This window comes from Rutilus rutilus (assembly GCF_951802725.1).
Source record: "Rutilus rutilus genome assembly, chromosome: 7".
NCBI classification, from domain to species: Eukaryota; Metazoa; Chordata; class Actinopteri; order Cypriniformes; family Leuciscidae; genus Rutilus; species Rutilus rutilus.
Window position 1 is genome coordinate 15995468 of NC_140221.1, and position 17470 is coordinate 16012937.

Sequence of the window (17470 nt, forward strand, 5' to 3'; positions counted from 1 at the left end):
AGTCTGCTAAAAACATAATCACATAAGTATTAGACCCAGGCAATATATCAAATATTCACAATATATTCATGGTGATTCAGCTTGCCATAGTGAGGCAACACTGTGAATATTGCAATTATTTTAAAGCTTTTTATTTTGACCAATAAGTTTCCATGTCATGTGGCTTTGTTTTGTCACTACTTTCTGTCACGAAGCCAAACTGCATTGTAACTGTATTTTTTATTTACGTATTTTTTATATCCATTTAATTTTATTATTTATTTTTAAAATATGCTTTTGATGTGTTTTGATATACTATTCGGTTTATTCATTTATTTAGTTTGTAGGAATGCACTGATTCTTTATATTTGAAAGCTGATAACCGATATATTGGCCGAGAAATCTAAATCCAAATTTTTATATGATTTTTGCCTGATTTCAAAAACAAAAGTCTCACAATTAAAAGCCATGTCCTAAGCATAAAATTATATGTTATGTCTACAATTTAATGTAGCCAATAAGACAGACTTGCGCTGCAGATGTTGCACTCCAATCATATTTCAAGCAATTCAAAACCATTGTGGCGAACAGTGCGCATCTGAAGTGTCTCAGCCGAAGGAAATCATCTTTATTTTTCGGCTGTAATATATAGAACAATTTTCTTATCAGGCCAAAAACAATAAAATTACAAAATGAACATATAGCGGCCGATACCGATATAGTGGCCGATATATCTGCATCCCTATTATTTTGCCAGGCATTTAATTTTACTGCTATATTGTATGTAATTGGTAGAGATTTTGTTGATTGGGGTAATAATATTTAGGAATTTCTATTTAAAATAGATTTACTGTACTTTATACCTTTAATTAAATGATTCCAGAGAAAGTACATAAACATTGAGAAAAAGAATATCATCAAAAGAAAGATGGACTCTTATTATTTTGTTAGTCAGAAAGGAACCTGAACTAGTTCCTTTGCTTTACCAGTTTGGGTGAAGCATATGTAGCATGATTAGTTCAATGCATATGTAGCATGATTAGTTCAATGCTATCACTTGTAACTAATGGTAATGGTTATGAAAGAATTAAGGATGCCTACCTGGCAAACAGGAGCACTCGTAGCTCGTCTCTCCCTTCTGTATGCAGGTGCCCCCGTGGTAGCATGGAGAGGGGTTACAGGGCTGATAGAGGGTCTCGCAGTGTTTCCCGGTGTACTCCGCAGGGCAGTTGCAGCGATACGTGCCCACCTCGTTCTCACACACGCCACCGTTCTTGCAAGGAGAGGGACTCTGAGCGCACTCATTGACGTCTTGTTTGCAGGTTTGGCCTGAGAAGAAGGGTGTGCAGTGGCAGAGGTAGTCAAAATCAAAGGGACTACACTGACCGCCGTTGGCACAAGGATTTGAGGCACAAGGATCAGCTTGCTGGCAGTTTTTACCTAGTGAATAAGTGTGTTTTAAGGTCAGACTATGCTCTGCACTATCTGGCTTTGAGATTTTAGTTCATACTTCTCAAATGCCTCATTTAAAACTGGATTGTGGTCTTACCTGACCAGCCTGGTGGGCATTTACACTTGTAATTGTAGATGCTGGTGAGTTCACACGTGCCTCCATTTCGGCACGGGGCGCTAAGGCACACGTTATTGGTGGGAGTGAGGCACAGTCGGTCCGTGTAGCCCAAGCTGCAGTTGCAGACAAAGTCCACTTTGTTGGCAGAAGTAATCAAATGGCACACGCCGCCATTTCTGCATGGGGAGAGGTAGCAAGGGTTGCGGAACTGGCACCCTGAGCCAGCATAAGGATCGGGACACCTGGAGAGTGGAAAGCAACCATAATTCATAAAAAATTAGTTTAAACTGAATTCAGTATATGATTTGAGCTTTGTAGTCATAAGGCCACTTTCATTGGCATTAGCCTAGTATGGCATAAAGTGTCAGTGTAAATTGAGGTAACTGGGCTGTATTGCAAATCCTTTTAGACTACTAGACTTTTTTTGTGGTAATTGGAAATTACCAAACATTAAATATCTTACAGTTTGGAGTAAAAAAAAAAAACTGTATTGAGAAAGAATATTGAGAGGACTGGACATTAGGTCTCTTAAATCAACTGATTCAATGATGTGAAACCACAACATTTTTAACTTTTAAAGGTTTTACAAAGTATATTTTATAAATAAAATAAATATTATAAATATTTTATAAATAAAAGTTTTATTGGAATCATTCTACAAACAACTTCCAACTAGTTGCATAGTAATCTGGGATAGCATTTTAACGTCAAAACTATTACACAAAACAGCTTTAATGGGCCATTTAAACAGAGTATATCTTTGCGTTTAAAAACTTGAAGCACAGGGTGTGGAATAGAAAAAACGCAAGAACTAAAGATGTGTTTTTTGAAGCTGAACTTTGAGTGCAACAGTCAAACACATACATCTAATGCATGTTTATATATAAAAACAATGGAAAAGACCCACAGAAGTTTCGCTGGCTTTTATTTACTTAGTCCACCACTGAACTGGTCTGGAATTGGAAATATTAGTTAAAAAAAATAGACTATGTTGAATATTTAATTGTGCTTGCTCATTATTGCTGGACCTATAAAAATGTTAATAATTTAAGTTTAAAAATTAATCATTTTGATTCTGTACATTATAATGTCATGGTGCCTAAATTCACTTGTAGCACTTTTTTTTTTTTTTATTAATGGCCATCTATCGGTTATCTTCTGTATTGGCCAGAATTTTTGTATTGTGCATCCTTACATATAATGTATGCTTGAGAAATACATAATAGAATGCAGCAGCGAAACACAGCAGCAACAAAAGTGTAAGAAGTACATATTAATTGCATTGTATTGAAGTGAGAAATGAATTCAGATCAAATATTTGGCTTTTTTTAGAGTATAAGAAAGGAAAATGATAGTGCTTTTTCTGAATGTTTAAAGTTCTAATCCTTCAAAAGGTTCAAGTCTAATCCTGTTTCAAATGGATTTATGAACATCAGCCATCCATCGGCGGCTCTTAGGGAGAAAATCGAGCACCTCAGCCTTTCTGAATGAATCTGAATTCATTCACTCCAAAGACAAGCCAGTGTCTATACAAGGGTTTTTGAATCCAGGACTAAACTCAGCTGTCTTCTTCCACCTCAATGCCTGCTATTCTTCTACAGTGAAAGTCTCCACAGCATCAATCAGGACCTTGGGAATATGGATATGGCACAGCGAAAACTTTGTAAAAGAGCCATACAGACTTCTAACAGGTTTTTCCTGAGTTGGTTTGAAAGTAATATTTTGCCCTCAACATGACTATACTGAAATAATATTTTGCAGAACCATCCAGAACATGGAATACCTATGCCATGTTTTTGGCATCTGGGGGAAGCCGGAATACTTTAACGGTATTCTTATCAGTTCTTTTTTTTAACATAATTAATATTGCTTTATATTTTGAAATGTAAAATAAATATCTATAGCAAAAGAAAAAGCAATGCTTTAACAAAACAAATAAAACGTATGTTATGCAGAAGGGTGCAGGCTTTTGTGTTTTAAAGACATAGGACACCAAAAACAAAGTACGTTTGTACTACATGGTCAAAAAAAAAAAGAAGTATACAATAAAACAAATATACAAATTATATACCCAGTGCTTTAATTTCAGTAATGTCTACTGACATTACTGTTCAGGAGTAATCTGGGCTAAAAAGACATCTAATAAAGTCATATGTAAAATAACACTGCATATCATAGATGGATTAAAGCTTATAAAAGCCAAAATTGTTCATTCAAGAGCTGCGACTGATTTTCTCTTTGCCTTTTGTTGTTTGATTCACATTAAAGGAGCAATTGTCAGCAGGTTTATTAGACTGCTGCCTCTTTAAGACCAAATGCAGATCTAATCATTATTAGGCTACGCATCATATTTTCTCCCAACTATTTACGTCCATTTAAGACATAAACTGTATTTAAGTGAATAAACTGTTTAAGTGAATCTCCAAGACGGCCATTTTGACATTTTTCTGTGTATAGGCTATTTGATCATTTTAGATGCGCACACGAAGCCCAACATATAGGCCTACGTTGCTTGTCTCGTTGCGGTGTGTTTCGGAGCGCGCGCCGCATTTGGAACAGCGTCTATTGCGTCAATTTTGGTACTTTTAATAGCCTTTTATTATCAAACGCGTCCCGCAGTTTAGCAAAAGTATATACTACATTTTACAACAATCACAGATCGTGCAGATTCTGACGTTACGTTTGGGTTTTAGGGAGAAATGACAGTGCACCGCTGTGAAGGGAAGGAAGTTGCGCAAGACTGCGGCTTTAGTTTTTAATGGTTATACCTCAAAAATCTTCTTTATTATAATCATTGGAAGCCAAAATCTAAATCTAAAATAAAATTAGTTTAATATCAAAGATCTAAAGTGTAACCGTTTGAATGTTTAGTTCTGTCCTCATCGTCACTCATTAAGCAGGGCTGTTGTGTTGTGCGCGGTGGCGCCGCGTGAAAGATCGCTCTCTCTCACACACACTCTCTCTCTCTCTTAAGCAAAAATGCATCACAGACAAATGGTTCAATATTATTATATATAGAAGTGGCTGGCGAGATTAAATTTGCAAGATAATCATTTCTTAATAGCAATAATAAATAGCATGTGTACTTTCTTAATTTCTCCAGTACCGACAGCAGAACCGATAACGTCCAAGCTTATCGATCCAGCGGTCTTTCATAATTCAGCACCGGGGCCCGTTTAATACTCTGGAAGGGAGCTCTCGACGGGATGAGACTCTGGAAGGGTGCTCTCGATGGGACGAGACTCTGGGGCTCTCCATGGGACGAGACTCTGGAAGGGGGCTCTCCAAGGGACGAGACTCTGGAAGGGGGACTCCATCTTGGCCGGAGACGAGGGCTTAGGCGTGGTGGCGGCCATCTTGGCCGGACACGCGGGCTCAAGCGTGGCGACAAAACACAATCAGTGCATTTTGATGAAAATAAGGATGCATTGTACAACTTGCATATCAAAACTGCAGGATCCTTTTTAACCTAGGTGAAAAATCTCTCCGTTTGCAAATCTCCATCAAACTCAGACAGAAAAAGCCCATAAAAATAAATCTCAGATTCTGTAAACAGCCCTTGTTGGTGTTTGATTCTGTGACCAGAGAATGACCCCATGCTGTTATTCTACTTTCACTATGATGGGATTCATTCTGTGGCCACCAGTAGCCCATGACAACAGTGTTTTACTAGTGCTACAATGCTTGCCCAGGCCAGAGCAGATGTTTTGTTGACACCTGACCCTCAGCCAGATGAAACACAGTAGGTTCTCTTACGAGAGTTCTCTCGTACTGCGTCTTAGCTAAGACGCTGCGGGAAAAGTCTCTTTTCACGAATATTGAAGCAAAAAATTATCCTTAATTTTAATATTTGTAAAACGCATTTGCAGCAGTATGCAGCCATAGGCAAGACGGCTCGTTTGCTCATTGGCTGTTCTACTAGCAAATGCATAAGCCTATCGAGCGCAGGCTGATGCAACATCAGACCAATGAGGCCACTTCCCGCCGACGCGGGCGTGGCCTAGCCCTATAAAGGTAGCTCGAAAAGGCTGACTCACTTGATTTTTCATCTCTTCAGCGAACCTCTCACATCGCTGGATCTCGGATAGAAGCAAGCGTCGTCTGAGTGCAAGCACCTCAGCGGGACGAGCCATCTGAAGTCGCTGGCCTTCGCCGCCTTCCACTGCTGTACCTGCTGCGCTTTCCGGCGCTCATATCCTTTTCTGTTCCTCTGTGTGTGTGTGTGTTCGCCCCGCGACACACACTCGTAAAAGAGCTCGCGTCTTTTTAAAGATGCCTTCCTGCGGCTCGTGCCGAGCCCCACTCAGCGAGGGAGACCGTCATGTCATCTGTGTCTCCTGCCTGGGTGAAGATCATGCAGCGCTCGCGCTCGCTGACGGCGGCTGCCCTCACTGCGAGCTTATGCCTATGGTGACTCTGAGGACTCGCCTGGCAGTATTCTCCGAGCCTGCACTCCCCGCCGCGTTGCCGCGCCGTAAAAAGCGCCGCTCCCAGCGGATTCCGGAGCCCTCTACAGCCCGACCGAGCTCGCCGGAGCGCCCGCTCGCTTCGCCGGCCTCGCCTGAATCACTTCCTGATGCTCAGCGCCCGCAGTCTGCCGCCGCTTCATCAGAGGAAGTCGATTTCAAAGCCGCGTCGGGGGATGAGGACACGTGCTCTCTGTTAGCTTCGGGTAGCGGCGATTGGTCGAGCTCTGAGGATCTCGCGCTCGCTGCTCGTAAGCCTAGCAGACGAGCTAACATCGAGAAGGAGTTGATGCGAGTGCTCTCGCTGGCCGCGACGAGTCTCGGCCTCGAGTGGTCTGCACCAGCACCTCCCTCTCGTACCCGGCTGGATGGTAGCTTCCTTCCCGGTGAGCATGCTTCTCCTGAGTCTAAGCCCGCCCCCTTTCTTCCTGAGCTTCATGAAGAAGTGGCAAAGGCCTGGAACGCTCCCTTCTCAGCACGAACTCGTTCGTCTGTTTCTCCAGCATTCTCTGCCCTGGACGATGCTAAAAACAGAGGCTACCAGTCACTTCCGCCGGTGGAACAGGCGATAGCGACGCACCTTTGCCCGCCCTCTGCTGGACGGCGGACGAAACCAGTGTTGCCATCCAAAGCCTGCCGCACGACGTCATCGCTGCTCGCGCGAATCTTTTCCGCTGCTGGGCAGGCTGCGTCTGCACTACACACCATGGCCACGCTGCAGATTTTCCAGGGAGATCTCCTCCGTAAACTGGACGAGATGGGACCTGATGCAATCTGCCTCGCGGATTTGAGAAGCGCTTCGGATCTCACCCTTCGCGCTACTAAGTCTGCCGCTCAAGCTATGGGACGTGTTATGGCTTCCGCCACTGTGGCTGAAAGACATCTTTGGCTGACGTTTTCAGACATGGCCGAGTCTGAGCGCACCGCGTTCCTCGACGCCCCGCTGAATCCCACTGGCCTCTTCGGATCCTCTGTCAATGAGTTCATAGAGAGATTCGCAGAGGACCAGAAAGCGTCGCAAGCCTTTAAGCACTTCCTGCCGAAGCGCTCCAGTTCTGCAGCGAGTCGTGCTAAGCCGACCCAGCGGAGCTCTCAGCCACAGCCCCCTCCTCCTGCTGCGTCATCACGACAGCAACGCAGCGCGAGACCTCGCTCTCGCTCTACCAGCCGTCGCCCCGCGCCGCGTGGTCCACGGCAGAGGATTGTGGTGAAACCGGAAGCCCCGAACACATCCTAGCACGCCTAGGAAAGCGCCGGTGTACGAGTCCCGCTGCGGCCGGGCTCCCACCCAAGCGCGCCGCTGTTTCAGTTCCAGGTATTGCGACTGTCTCAGCGTCTTATGCAACGCGCAAGCCTGTACAGTTGCCCGCTTGCCTGCACACAAAAGCCGTTTTCACGGCTACCCAGATATATCCCATAAAGAGTGTATTTTCTGGTGTCCCGGCCACGGCCGATGGTGCTATAAATGTAACGCTGATGCCCACTATTCAGTGCCCATCCGTACACACAAGCACAGCCCTTCACACAGGGCTCGCGCCCATAAAATCGACTCAAGTCGATCGCGCGCACTGCATAGTAGACGTGCCCACTCCTCAGTGCACACGAACACTATGTCACGCACGTCTGACGGTTTCTGTAAAAACGAAACCCGTGCACGTTCGTTCTGCTCAGACAGACAACGCGCCAAAAGTAGTAAAGGTGCGCGCTTCCAGCCCACATTTACTCACAGACGATACGAGTCCCATGGGACTCGCTCAGCCCTCCCTCACTCGGCTAAGCGCCATAGCGGGGTCGAGGACGAGCGCTCTGCCCGCTGTCATCAGCGCGCCCCACGCCTCGAATGCCACAGACATAACGCCTGTGTTACAGCACACCGAAGCGCTTCCGTTGCTCAGCCAACAGAGTGCGCTTCGCATCCAACCCTTAGCCATCCATGCAGATGCATGGGCAGCGCTTCCAGGGGTTTCGGAATGGGTGCTAAGCATTATAAAGAGAGGCTACTCGCTACAGTTTTATCGACGCCCTCCCCGCTTTACGGCGCGTGTCGAAACTACGGTGAATTCGGAAGTAGCACACCTACTCCGAGCCGAAATTTCAAAACTGATGAGCAAAGGGGCTATAGAGCCTGTATCTCATGCTCAAAGCGAACGGGGGCTGTACAGCAGATACTTTCTGGTTCCCAAAAAAGACGGGGGCTGCAGACCCATACTGGATCTGAGACAGCTGAACAAAGCATTAGTGAAACGCAGTTTCAGAATGCTTACGACCAGGAAAATCCTCGCGCATATTCGCGAAGGAGACTGGTTCATGTCAATAGATCTGAAGGACGCGTATTTTCAAATACAGATAGCGTCACGTCACAGGCAATACTTGAGATTCGCCTTCGACGGTCAGACATACCAGTATACAGTCCTGCCATTCGGTCTGTCCCTAGCACCTCACACATTTACATGGTGCTGAACTATTTGGACGACTGGCTGATTCTGGCTCATTCACGATCAGAGCTCGTGGAGCACAGGACCATGTTACTCGATCACCTCGAGAAACTCGGTCTCAGAGTCAATTGGACGAAGAGTTCACTGAACCCCAGTCAAACGATTTCGTTTTTGGGCATAGTTCTGGACTCACAGTCTATGACGGCGCGGCTGTCGCCACAGCGCGCGCTCGGCATTCAGCGCGCAGCGAGATCTCTCCGCTGCGACGCGTCCTTCCCGCTCAAGACGTTTCAGAAGATGCTAGGTCTCATGGCCTCAGCATCGCCAGTTCTTCAGCTGGGCCTGCTCCGCATGCGCCCCCTACAGTTCTGGCTGAAAGCGCGGGTACCACGCAGAGCGTGGACTTCTGGTCGACTGCGCCTCAAGGTCAACCAGAGCTGTGTTACAGCTCTAGAACCTTGGACGGTGACCGGCTGGTACCAAACAGGTGCAAGCCTGGGGACTTCCTCGAGAGTGAGAGTGGTGTCTACGGACGCCTCCACCTCGGGATGGGGAGCGCTGCTCGAGGGCAGACCGTTATATGGCCTGTGGTCAGAACGGGAAAAGCTCCGACACATCAACTGTCTGGAAATGCTGGCAGTAGAAAACGCGCTGATACGTTTTCGTCCCCATATCAAGGGCCATCACGTCTTAGTCCGTTCGGACAACATGTCTGTGGTGTCCTACATAAATCGCCAGGGCGGTCTCAGATCCCGAGATCTGTACAGGTTGGCGGAACGCCTCCTGGTATGGGCTCAGCACAACTTGCGCTCGCTGAAAGCAGCTCATGTGCCTGGGATACAGAATGTGGGTCCAGACAGGCTGTCCAGGAACAACATTCCCGCGGGCGAATGGTCTCTACACCCACAAACAGTCCAGCTGCTGTGGGAGAGATTTGGCAGAGCGGAAGTGGACCTCTTCGCGTCCAGCGAAAACGCTCACTGCCCCGCGTTCTTTTCCAAGAGCGAAAGCGCGCTGTCCCAGAGGTGGCCGCGCTGCCCGCTCTATGCCTTTCCCCCCGTCTCCCTCCTTCCAGAGGTGATAGAACGAGTGAGGGAAACGAAATGCTCAGTGCTGCTTGTAGCACCACTCTGGAGGAACCAACCTTGGTTTCCAGAGCTGATGCAGTTGGCAGACACTGCCCCATGGCCGGTGCCATTGAGAAGGGACCTTCTCTCGCAGGCCAGGGGCTCGATTTGGCACCCTCAACCAAAGTTGTGGGCCCTACACGTGTGGGCTCTCAACGGTTACCCGCTGATTTCTCAGTAGGAGTGCTAAATACTATCACTCAGGCTAGAGCACTGTCGACTCGACGGCTCTATGCCTCAAAGTGGTCGGTTAAGCACAGTTGGTGTGTGGCTCGGGGATGCTCACCCCTCGACTGTGAGGTAACGGAGGTTCTCTCCTTCCTTCAAGAGCTGTTGGATAAGGGCAGAGCCCCATCCACGCTCAAAGTATATGTGTCGGCTATCGCAGCGTTCGCTGAGACAACGCTCGGTCAGTCGATAGGAAGGAACGATTTGGTCATCCGCTTCCTCAGGGGAGCTAGGAGACTGAACCCTCCCAGACCCCCGTCGGTCCCTGTTGGGAACTCTCTACGGTTCTGGAGGCCATGAAAGGTTCCCCTTTCGAGCCCATCCAGACGATTAGTCTCAAACATATGTCATTTAAGACAGTGTTTTTGCTGGCCCTTGCTTCAGTGAAGCGCATAGGGGACCTGCACGCGCTCTCGGTGAGCCCGTCGTGTCTGGAGTTTGGGCCTAGTGACTCGAGAGTCATACTCAAACCTAGGCACGGCTATGTGCCGAAATCCCTCAACACGCCGTTTCGGGCTCAGGTTATATCCCTGTCCGCCCTGCCGGTGTTAGAAGAGGAAGGAGACTTGAGCTCTCTCTGCCCTGTCAGGGTTTTAAGAGCCTATGTGTCTCGCTCTGCTGCCTTTAGACAGACTGAGTAACTATTTGTCTCGTTCAGTGGACGTTCCAAGGGAATGGCTGTTTCGAAACAAAGCCTATCCAGATGGATAGTTGACGCCATAGCGTTAGCATACACCTCCAGAGGTCTTCAGTGCCCACTGGGTGTCAGAGCGCACTCCACGAGAGGCGTTGCCTCTTCGTGGGCCTGGTCTAGTGGGATATCTTTACAGGATATTTGTATGGCGGCAGGCTGGGCCTCGCCGTCTACATTTATCAGGTTTTATAACCTTGAGGTTCCCGCTTTGCAGGCTAAGCTGTTATCGGTGTAATTGAACACTGAGAATACAAGCACAGTGCGTTACTACTATCTTACGGGCAGTTTTACGTAAGACCCATATTCCCACTTTAGTCAAGGGTGTCTTGTCTAAGTGATGTCTTATATTGCGTCTGCGGATTTTTCAAAATACCTTCTTTTATGTTCTACAGAAGAAGAAACAAAGTCATAAAGGTTTGGAGAGACATAGGTGAGTAGGTTAAATGTTGACATAATTTATGTTTTGGGGTGAACTACCCCTTTAAGGGAACCTCTACACTTTTTCACCATTTACAGTGCGGCTTCTAAAAGAGCAAAGTATGTCCCGAAGCATTTGAGGGCATTCACAATGGATCCATTTGATTAGAGGGACAGTGTGGCCCCAGTGATGCCCTAGACTCTCTTCATCAGATGTTGTGTATGTCGTTCATTAGCTGAGGCCATGCTCTTCAAGGAGAGAAGCACACTTTGCTTTTGTTTGCGAGGCTGAAATTCAAATTGATCGCATGTGTTTTGGCATGCAATTGTTTGTACACGGCATTCAAAACTTTTGGAAATCTCATATTAGTGATTTGTGCAATTCAAAAACATCATATTAAATTCCTCCAGGGTTCCAATATGGTTCAGACGCAGCAGCTTTATGTAGGCTAACTGAGTTCTAATTACTCACTTGCATTCTCCTCTCCCGTCTGTAGTAGGTTCACATGTACCATCATTTTGGCATTTTTCCACACATTCCAGGCCTGGAAACAGAAACAGGGTAATACATTTCTATTGAGTGTTGCATGATTTGATATCATCTCGATCTATTACATATTTCCAAAAGTAGTATTATCCTTAATTTTAAAAAGACTTGAATTAAGCAAGCTTGCTTTTTAATATATATTAAATTAATAATAATATTTATGGTTTATGGTATTATGGTTCCAAACTGTGCAAAAGTGAGTTAGATACTGGGTAGAATCCAGAAAGAAAGTGTGAATCCTAACACCTTAAAGTGATGTTTGTGGACAGAGGGACTGGACAGCAGCTGTTCTGGGGAATTTACTATGGCAAGCTACATATATTATTTTATACTTTAACATATATTACTTAGTTAAAACCAACTAATATACATTTTTTGTTACTTGTACTTATTGCATATCCTGTTACTTATTTTTAAGCAATCTAAAAGTGACTAGTATCATGTACATATATCCTATTACTTATTTTTAATTACTGTCACAGAATGGTAAATAGTGAAGCGAGGATTCATGTGCAGGAAACTCAGGATCTTTATTAAACAAAACAAAACAAAACAAAACAAAACAAAACAAAACAAAACTCCCTGTGGGGGAAAACAAGACATATGGCATCAAACAAGAACACGAGGGAACATAGACAACGAACCAGCACAAGACTGCAAACACAGGGAGACTAAATAGGAAGCAAACAAAAGAGGGTAACGAGAAAGGCAGGTGGGGCAAATTAATCAATAATCAGGTAACAAGATGGGAGAGACAATTGACAGGAGAGGACAATGGCACAAGGAAAAACATGACAAGCCATGTGCTCACAACAAACCAGACTATACCCAACGCATGACAGACCGGGAATGCCAGAGCTGTCACCAACCCAAGATGTAACCCAAACAGAAGTGACAGAACTCTGACAATTACTTTTAAGCAATCCAACAGTGACTATCATTTTTATTTCACTAACTATCCACTATACTACTTTTTCCAGTAGTAGGTTCAATTACCAACTCATAAAAAAATGTATCGTATTAGTTAAATTGCTTTGTATAATTTTTTATATATATTTATAATATGGGACATTCTACCAGACATTCTACCAGAAACGTAAAAAAACGTACAAAAACAAGCTTAAATTCTAGCTTAAAATCATACAATTCAATGACAGAATGACATCCTTGATCAATGTCAATGATCAATGTCAGCTTCAATGTCAGCTTCACCTGGGTCAAATTATGTCACTTCCTCTGCATCATACCCTTATAGGCGTATTTCACACATTTTATGCCCTATTTTTTTACAGTCTATGATTTTATGTAGAGTTTTATGTAAACGTGACAGGACTGACCGAAAACATGGGGACAGTTATAAAATAGTATTTATTTGTAGAATTTATATATAATTTAATGGTTTTGAGCAATTGACGTGAATTAAACTTGTTATTTATGGAGTTTTTATTTATTTTTATTTTTTTTAAATAACAGTTTTTAGCATAACAAATCTATGAAAGCTGTAGCTCCAATTTGGCTGAGGACAAGGACATGGACAGGATTTGTAATTTTCAAAAGTGTTTTTAATAAAGAAAAATATATCTCAGAACCTAATTAATGACATATTCCATATTCCAACCATCAGACAGGTTTATAATTTTTTGGGATGAAATACATTATTTATTCACTGTAACAATTAAAGGACAGATAATGTACGTTTCTGGTAGAATGTCCCATACAGCATTAGGATAGTGACTAAAATCAATTAAATAAGAATTAGTAGGCTCTGTAATGAATATGCTACTTGTTAGCAACTGAATTGATACTTGTCACAACTGGACTAAGCATGGATAAAAATTAAATAGTTACCAATGAAATTGAAAAGGATGCTCACTAATGGATTACTTAGTATTTAAAAATAAGTAGGCCTAACGTAGACTACTAACATAAATATTCCAGTTAGTAGCAGGTAATACAAACGGCGGTAACACTTTAGAATACTGTATCTTACTTACTGCATAACTAATAAGTAATTATTGAAGAACTAATAGGTAATTATTCATTAACTACTTCTTCACTACTGTTAACTACTAAGGAAGATGTGTTAACTAATCAGTATGTAATATATTTTTTATGATTGTGTTAAGTAACAGTTAGTTAATCAATAAATAATGAATTATGTCATAACTCTTGAAGAACTACTACTAATTATCTACTAATTAAGGTTCAAGAAAAATAACTAAGAAGTAACTACTAATGAACAGTCATACAAAACTAACCTCAGATTAGTTTTTATATTTTATATACAGTACTGTGTGTGTCTGTTTTCCTCAGCATAGAATGCCATTGAGTAAATTCATGTTTGAGGCAATGACTGAGGGAAACTGAAAATATAGGGAACTTATTTGTAATTCATAAATAATTATCAAATAATTCTGCAGGAATTACTTAGAACCTGGAACAGTATTCTAAAGTGAGAATATAGGGAACTCATTAGTAATTAATAAATAATTATCAAATAATTATCCAGGAATTAGGCTACTTATAACCTGAAACACTATTCTAAAGTGAACATATAAGGAAATTAATTGGTAATTAACAAATAATTATTAGATAATTCTTCAGGAATTACTTGGAACCTGGAACAGTATTCTAAAGTGAGAATATAGGGAACTCATTAGTAATTAATAAATAATTATCAAATAATTATCCAGGAATTAGGCCACTTATAACCTGAAACAGTATTCTAAAGTGAACATATAAGGAAATTAATTGGTAATTAACAAAAATTATTAGATAATTCTTCAGGAATTACTTGGAACCTGGAACAGTATTCTAAAGTGAGAATATAGGAAACTCATTAGTAATTAATACAGAATTACCACATACTTCTGACTCAAATCAAACTTACTGTAAAAAACACATTATTAACGGTATTATCTAAACCTTTGTAAAATAGATAAGTTATCATACATTATGATACATTTTGCTAATTAAATAAAAAGTTTGCTTATTTGCAGATCAATATATAGCCTAGTAAATGTCTGCACTTATCTTTCTTATTAGTGCTGAAGAATGACTAAAACTGGCTAGAAAATAAAATAAAAAACATTGATCAGTGCTTTTTACTTTTCAAGTAATTACCTTTGTACATTTACTAAGGTAATTTTGAAAATGAATAGGCCAATAGTTTATCATTTTACTGGAGTAATATTTTATTGGGTTATCTGTACTTTTAATCAAGTACTTGATTTGTGTACTTCATCCACCACTCCACTGCTAAAATAAAACGGTTTATTGTAGTAACCACTGTGTATGACTGTTCATTAGTAGTTACTTCTTAGTTATTTTTCTTGCACATTAATTAATAGATAATTAATAATAGTTCTTCAAGAGTTATGACATAATTCATTAGTTATTGATTAACTAACTTAAACTTAACACAATCATACAATTCTATTACATACTAATTAATTAACACATCTTCCTTAGTAGTTAACAGTAGTGACTTAAGTGTTAATAAATAATTATCTATTAGTTCCTCAATAATGCCTTATTAGTTATGCAGTAAGTAAGATACAGTATTCTAAAGTGTTACCCAAACGGCTTGCAATAAATGCACGTTAGTAGCATCTAACTGCAAAACTGTAAAAACTTTACTCAAACTGAGGTAGATCAATATCTGCACCGAACACTAGTTATGAACCGCCATGCGGAGCGACAGATATTCAAAAACAGCTCAGTTCAAATCTATATCATTACGAGTGACGTGCAAAAAATACAATATCCAGAGTTTACTAAAAATATTAATACGTATTTGCGGTAAAGTTACACTAATTACAAGTTAACAGCCGTAGTCCAAAATATTTTGATAACCCTATAATTTGTGATACAGTTACACAGGTAACAAGTTAAACTTTAGTCTACAATAAATGAAATAAGTCAGTATAGCCTAGGCTGCGTGCTGACAACAGTGCGCAACAGTGACTTCTTCTCGAAGAGTGTTTTATTTTACAATAAATGTCAGAAATTAACTTAGGCTATTGATTAGTAATCATATTAATCCTATTGGATCGTGTAGAAATGTCCTACTTGTCTGATAACGAAGAAAGCATCTTCCAATGAAACGTAGCCTACCTTGCGTCAAAGTAATGAGTGATATCAGAAGAATTAGTTTCACGAAGAAAAGATGCATTCCTTCTTATGGATAGTTGTGGGATTCCACGCAGGCTTAATTATTGGTCTGTTCAAGAAAAGGAAATAAATCACGTAGGCCTAAGTATAAAGAATAGATCCAAAAATGGCACTTGTGGCTTGTCCTCGCGAACTCCTGTGCTGCTCGTGCAGTCTCAGCTGAGTGAATGAGATCATGTATTCAAGATCATTCCCCTGCTCTCATCCAGAGCTCCTTCCGCCACTCCACTTCACGAGCTGGAGCCTTAGCTATTCATTTACTTGACAAACTTTCTGAAATGGCAGTGGGAAAAACACGCCCACCCTTTAACCTCGGTTGGGGATTTCAAAACATGTAAGCGGGATAATCTCAGCACCAAAATTTGAATGAGCTGATCGATGTTGTTGTTTCAATAAGGCCTACAGTAAGATTTTAGTTACCATCGAAATATAACTAATCAAATATCTACTTTTTTAATTTACTCTAAAGCCTACACTGCACCTATGGGGATCCAATAAAAAATAAATAAAAAAAAACATAGTACAGAAGTACAGAATTTAGTAGGCTACAGATTTTTTTTTATTGTTTTATTTATGATAATGTTATTGAAGAGTTATTTGTTATTATTATTATTATTATTATGGGAATTTTTGTCATCCATATAGGCTACACATTTTTGTGCTTGTTTTATTGATGAGAAAATGACTTTTAGTACAGAAACTCTTCCTGTAGTAACAGACTAATTATTATCCTTGTAAAAACAGATTGTTCTCAATTTGATTTGCATGATGATGATGGTTATTGATAAAGTGAAAATAGTTGCATATATTATGCAGCATGCTGTCACTGAGGTTTGGGGTTTTGACACCGTACATTTTAATTTTTTTGATTTAGTTCAGAAAGGTATCAGTCAACGGTCAAAAAATAAGCTTCAATGGCTTCAAACATTTACAATTTTGGGGCAAAAATTCCCCCATAGTTATATTACATCTTATCCTATTGTATATCTCTCCAGTTTAGGAACTAGTGCCTCTGAAGACACTATAGTTGGCCTTTAGTGTTCAACCAGGTGACTGTTGTTAAACAGAGAAGAGAATTGATGTCGTCAGTAACATCATAAGTTTTAATTAACTGATTCAGTTAAAGTATTTAACATAAATGCAGGACGTGCTGGGCCATAGAGGCGCAGCCTCCATGTGTGGACGTGACGTGAACAGTCTCTGGCTGGGCATGCGTGACGTGAAGATTCTCAGGCTTGGAGGGTATCGTACTTGGTTACCTAATGTAACCTCGGTTCTCTCTAGAAGAGGGAACGAATATTGCGTAAGTTGCTTACGCTACGGGTAAAGTCATCTTTTCTCGAGATATGAAGCCAAAAAATTATCCTTAATTTTTGTATTTATTGTCAATGCAGTGCAGCAGCTAGCAGACCTAGAGCGGGCCGTCTAGCGCGCTCATAGGTTACCCTGCGGCAACTGCAGCAGCCAACCACTGAGCCAACATTTATTTACCTTTTGAACATATTTAGTTAAAGAACTGTGAACAGAATGACTGTTGGGTTTTCATACTTCTATTCATGTGGAGTTTAAGAAGCTGTGGAAGGATATTTTGTTAGATGACAGCATCTGTAGAAGCTTTGGATAAAAGCATGGGCTAATCCATGAATGTGTTTGCTGACAGATAAGAGTGATTGTATGTGGAGGGCCATGTGTTCAGCCTCATTTGAAGGCCCTTGAGGAACAGCCTTGACAGGCTGAGAGATTGTTGTGGCCTTAGATGGACAGCCAGTTGTTGTTTTTAACATGAGAGACGGGTGAGCAGGGCTTGAGCTGTGGGCTTTAGTGCCATCACTTA

At 41.9% G+C, this 17470-nt stretch overlaps 1 protein-coding gene across 6 annotated transcripts in view; it reads right to left on the reverse strand.

Moving 5' to 3' along the window:
* LOC311293630 (uncharacterized protein) overlaps nt 1-15868 on the reverse strand; it is an 88050-nt gene extending 72182 nt beyond the window's left edge. For 5 of the 6 annotated variants that reach the window (XM_084414043.1, XM_084414041.1, XM_084414042.1 and 2 more), the window contains exons 1-4: nt 15580-15868; nt 11389-11461; nt 1529-1791; nt 1081-1419 (exon numbers count right to left, since the gene is read on the reverse strand). In XM_084414043.1, coding sequence (XP_084270169.1) covers nt 1081-1419; nt 1529-1791; nt 11389-11461; nt 15580-15637 — 733 coding nt within the window. In that variant the 5' untranslated portion in view covers nt 15638-15868. The remainder of the gene's footprint in view (nt 1-1080; nt 1420-1528; nt 1792-11388; nt 11462-15579) is intronic. The other variant, XM_084414044.1, reaches the window with a different exon arrangement.
* Nucleotides 15869-17470: the final 1602 nt, after the last annotated feature.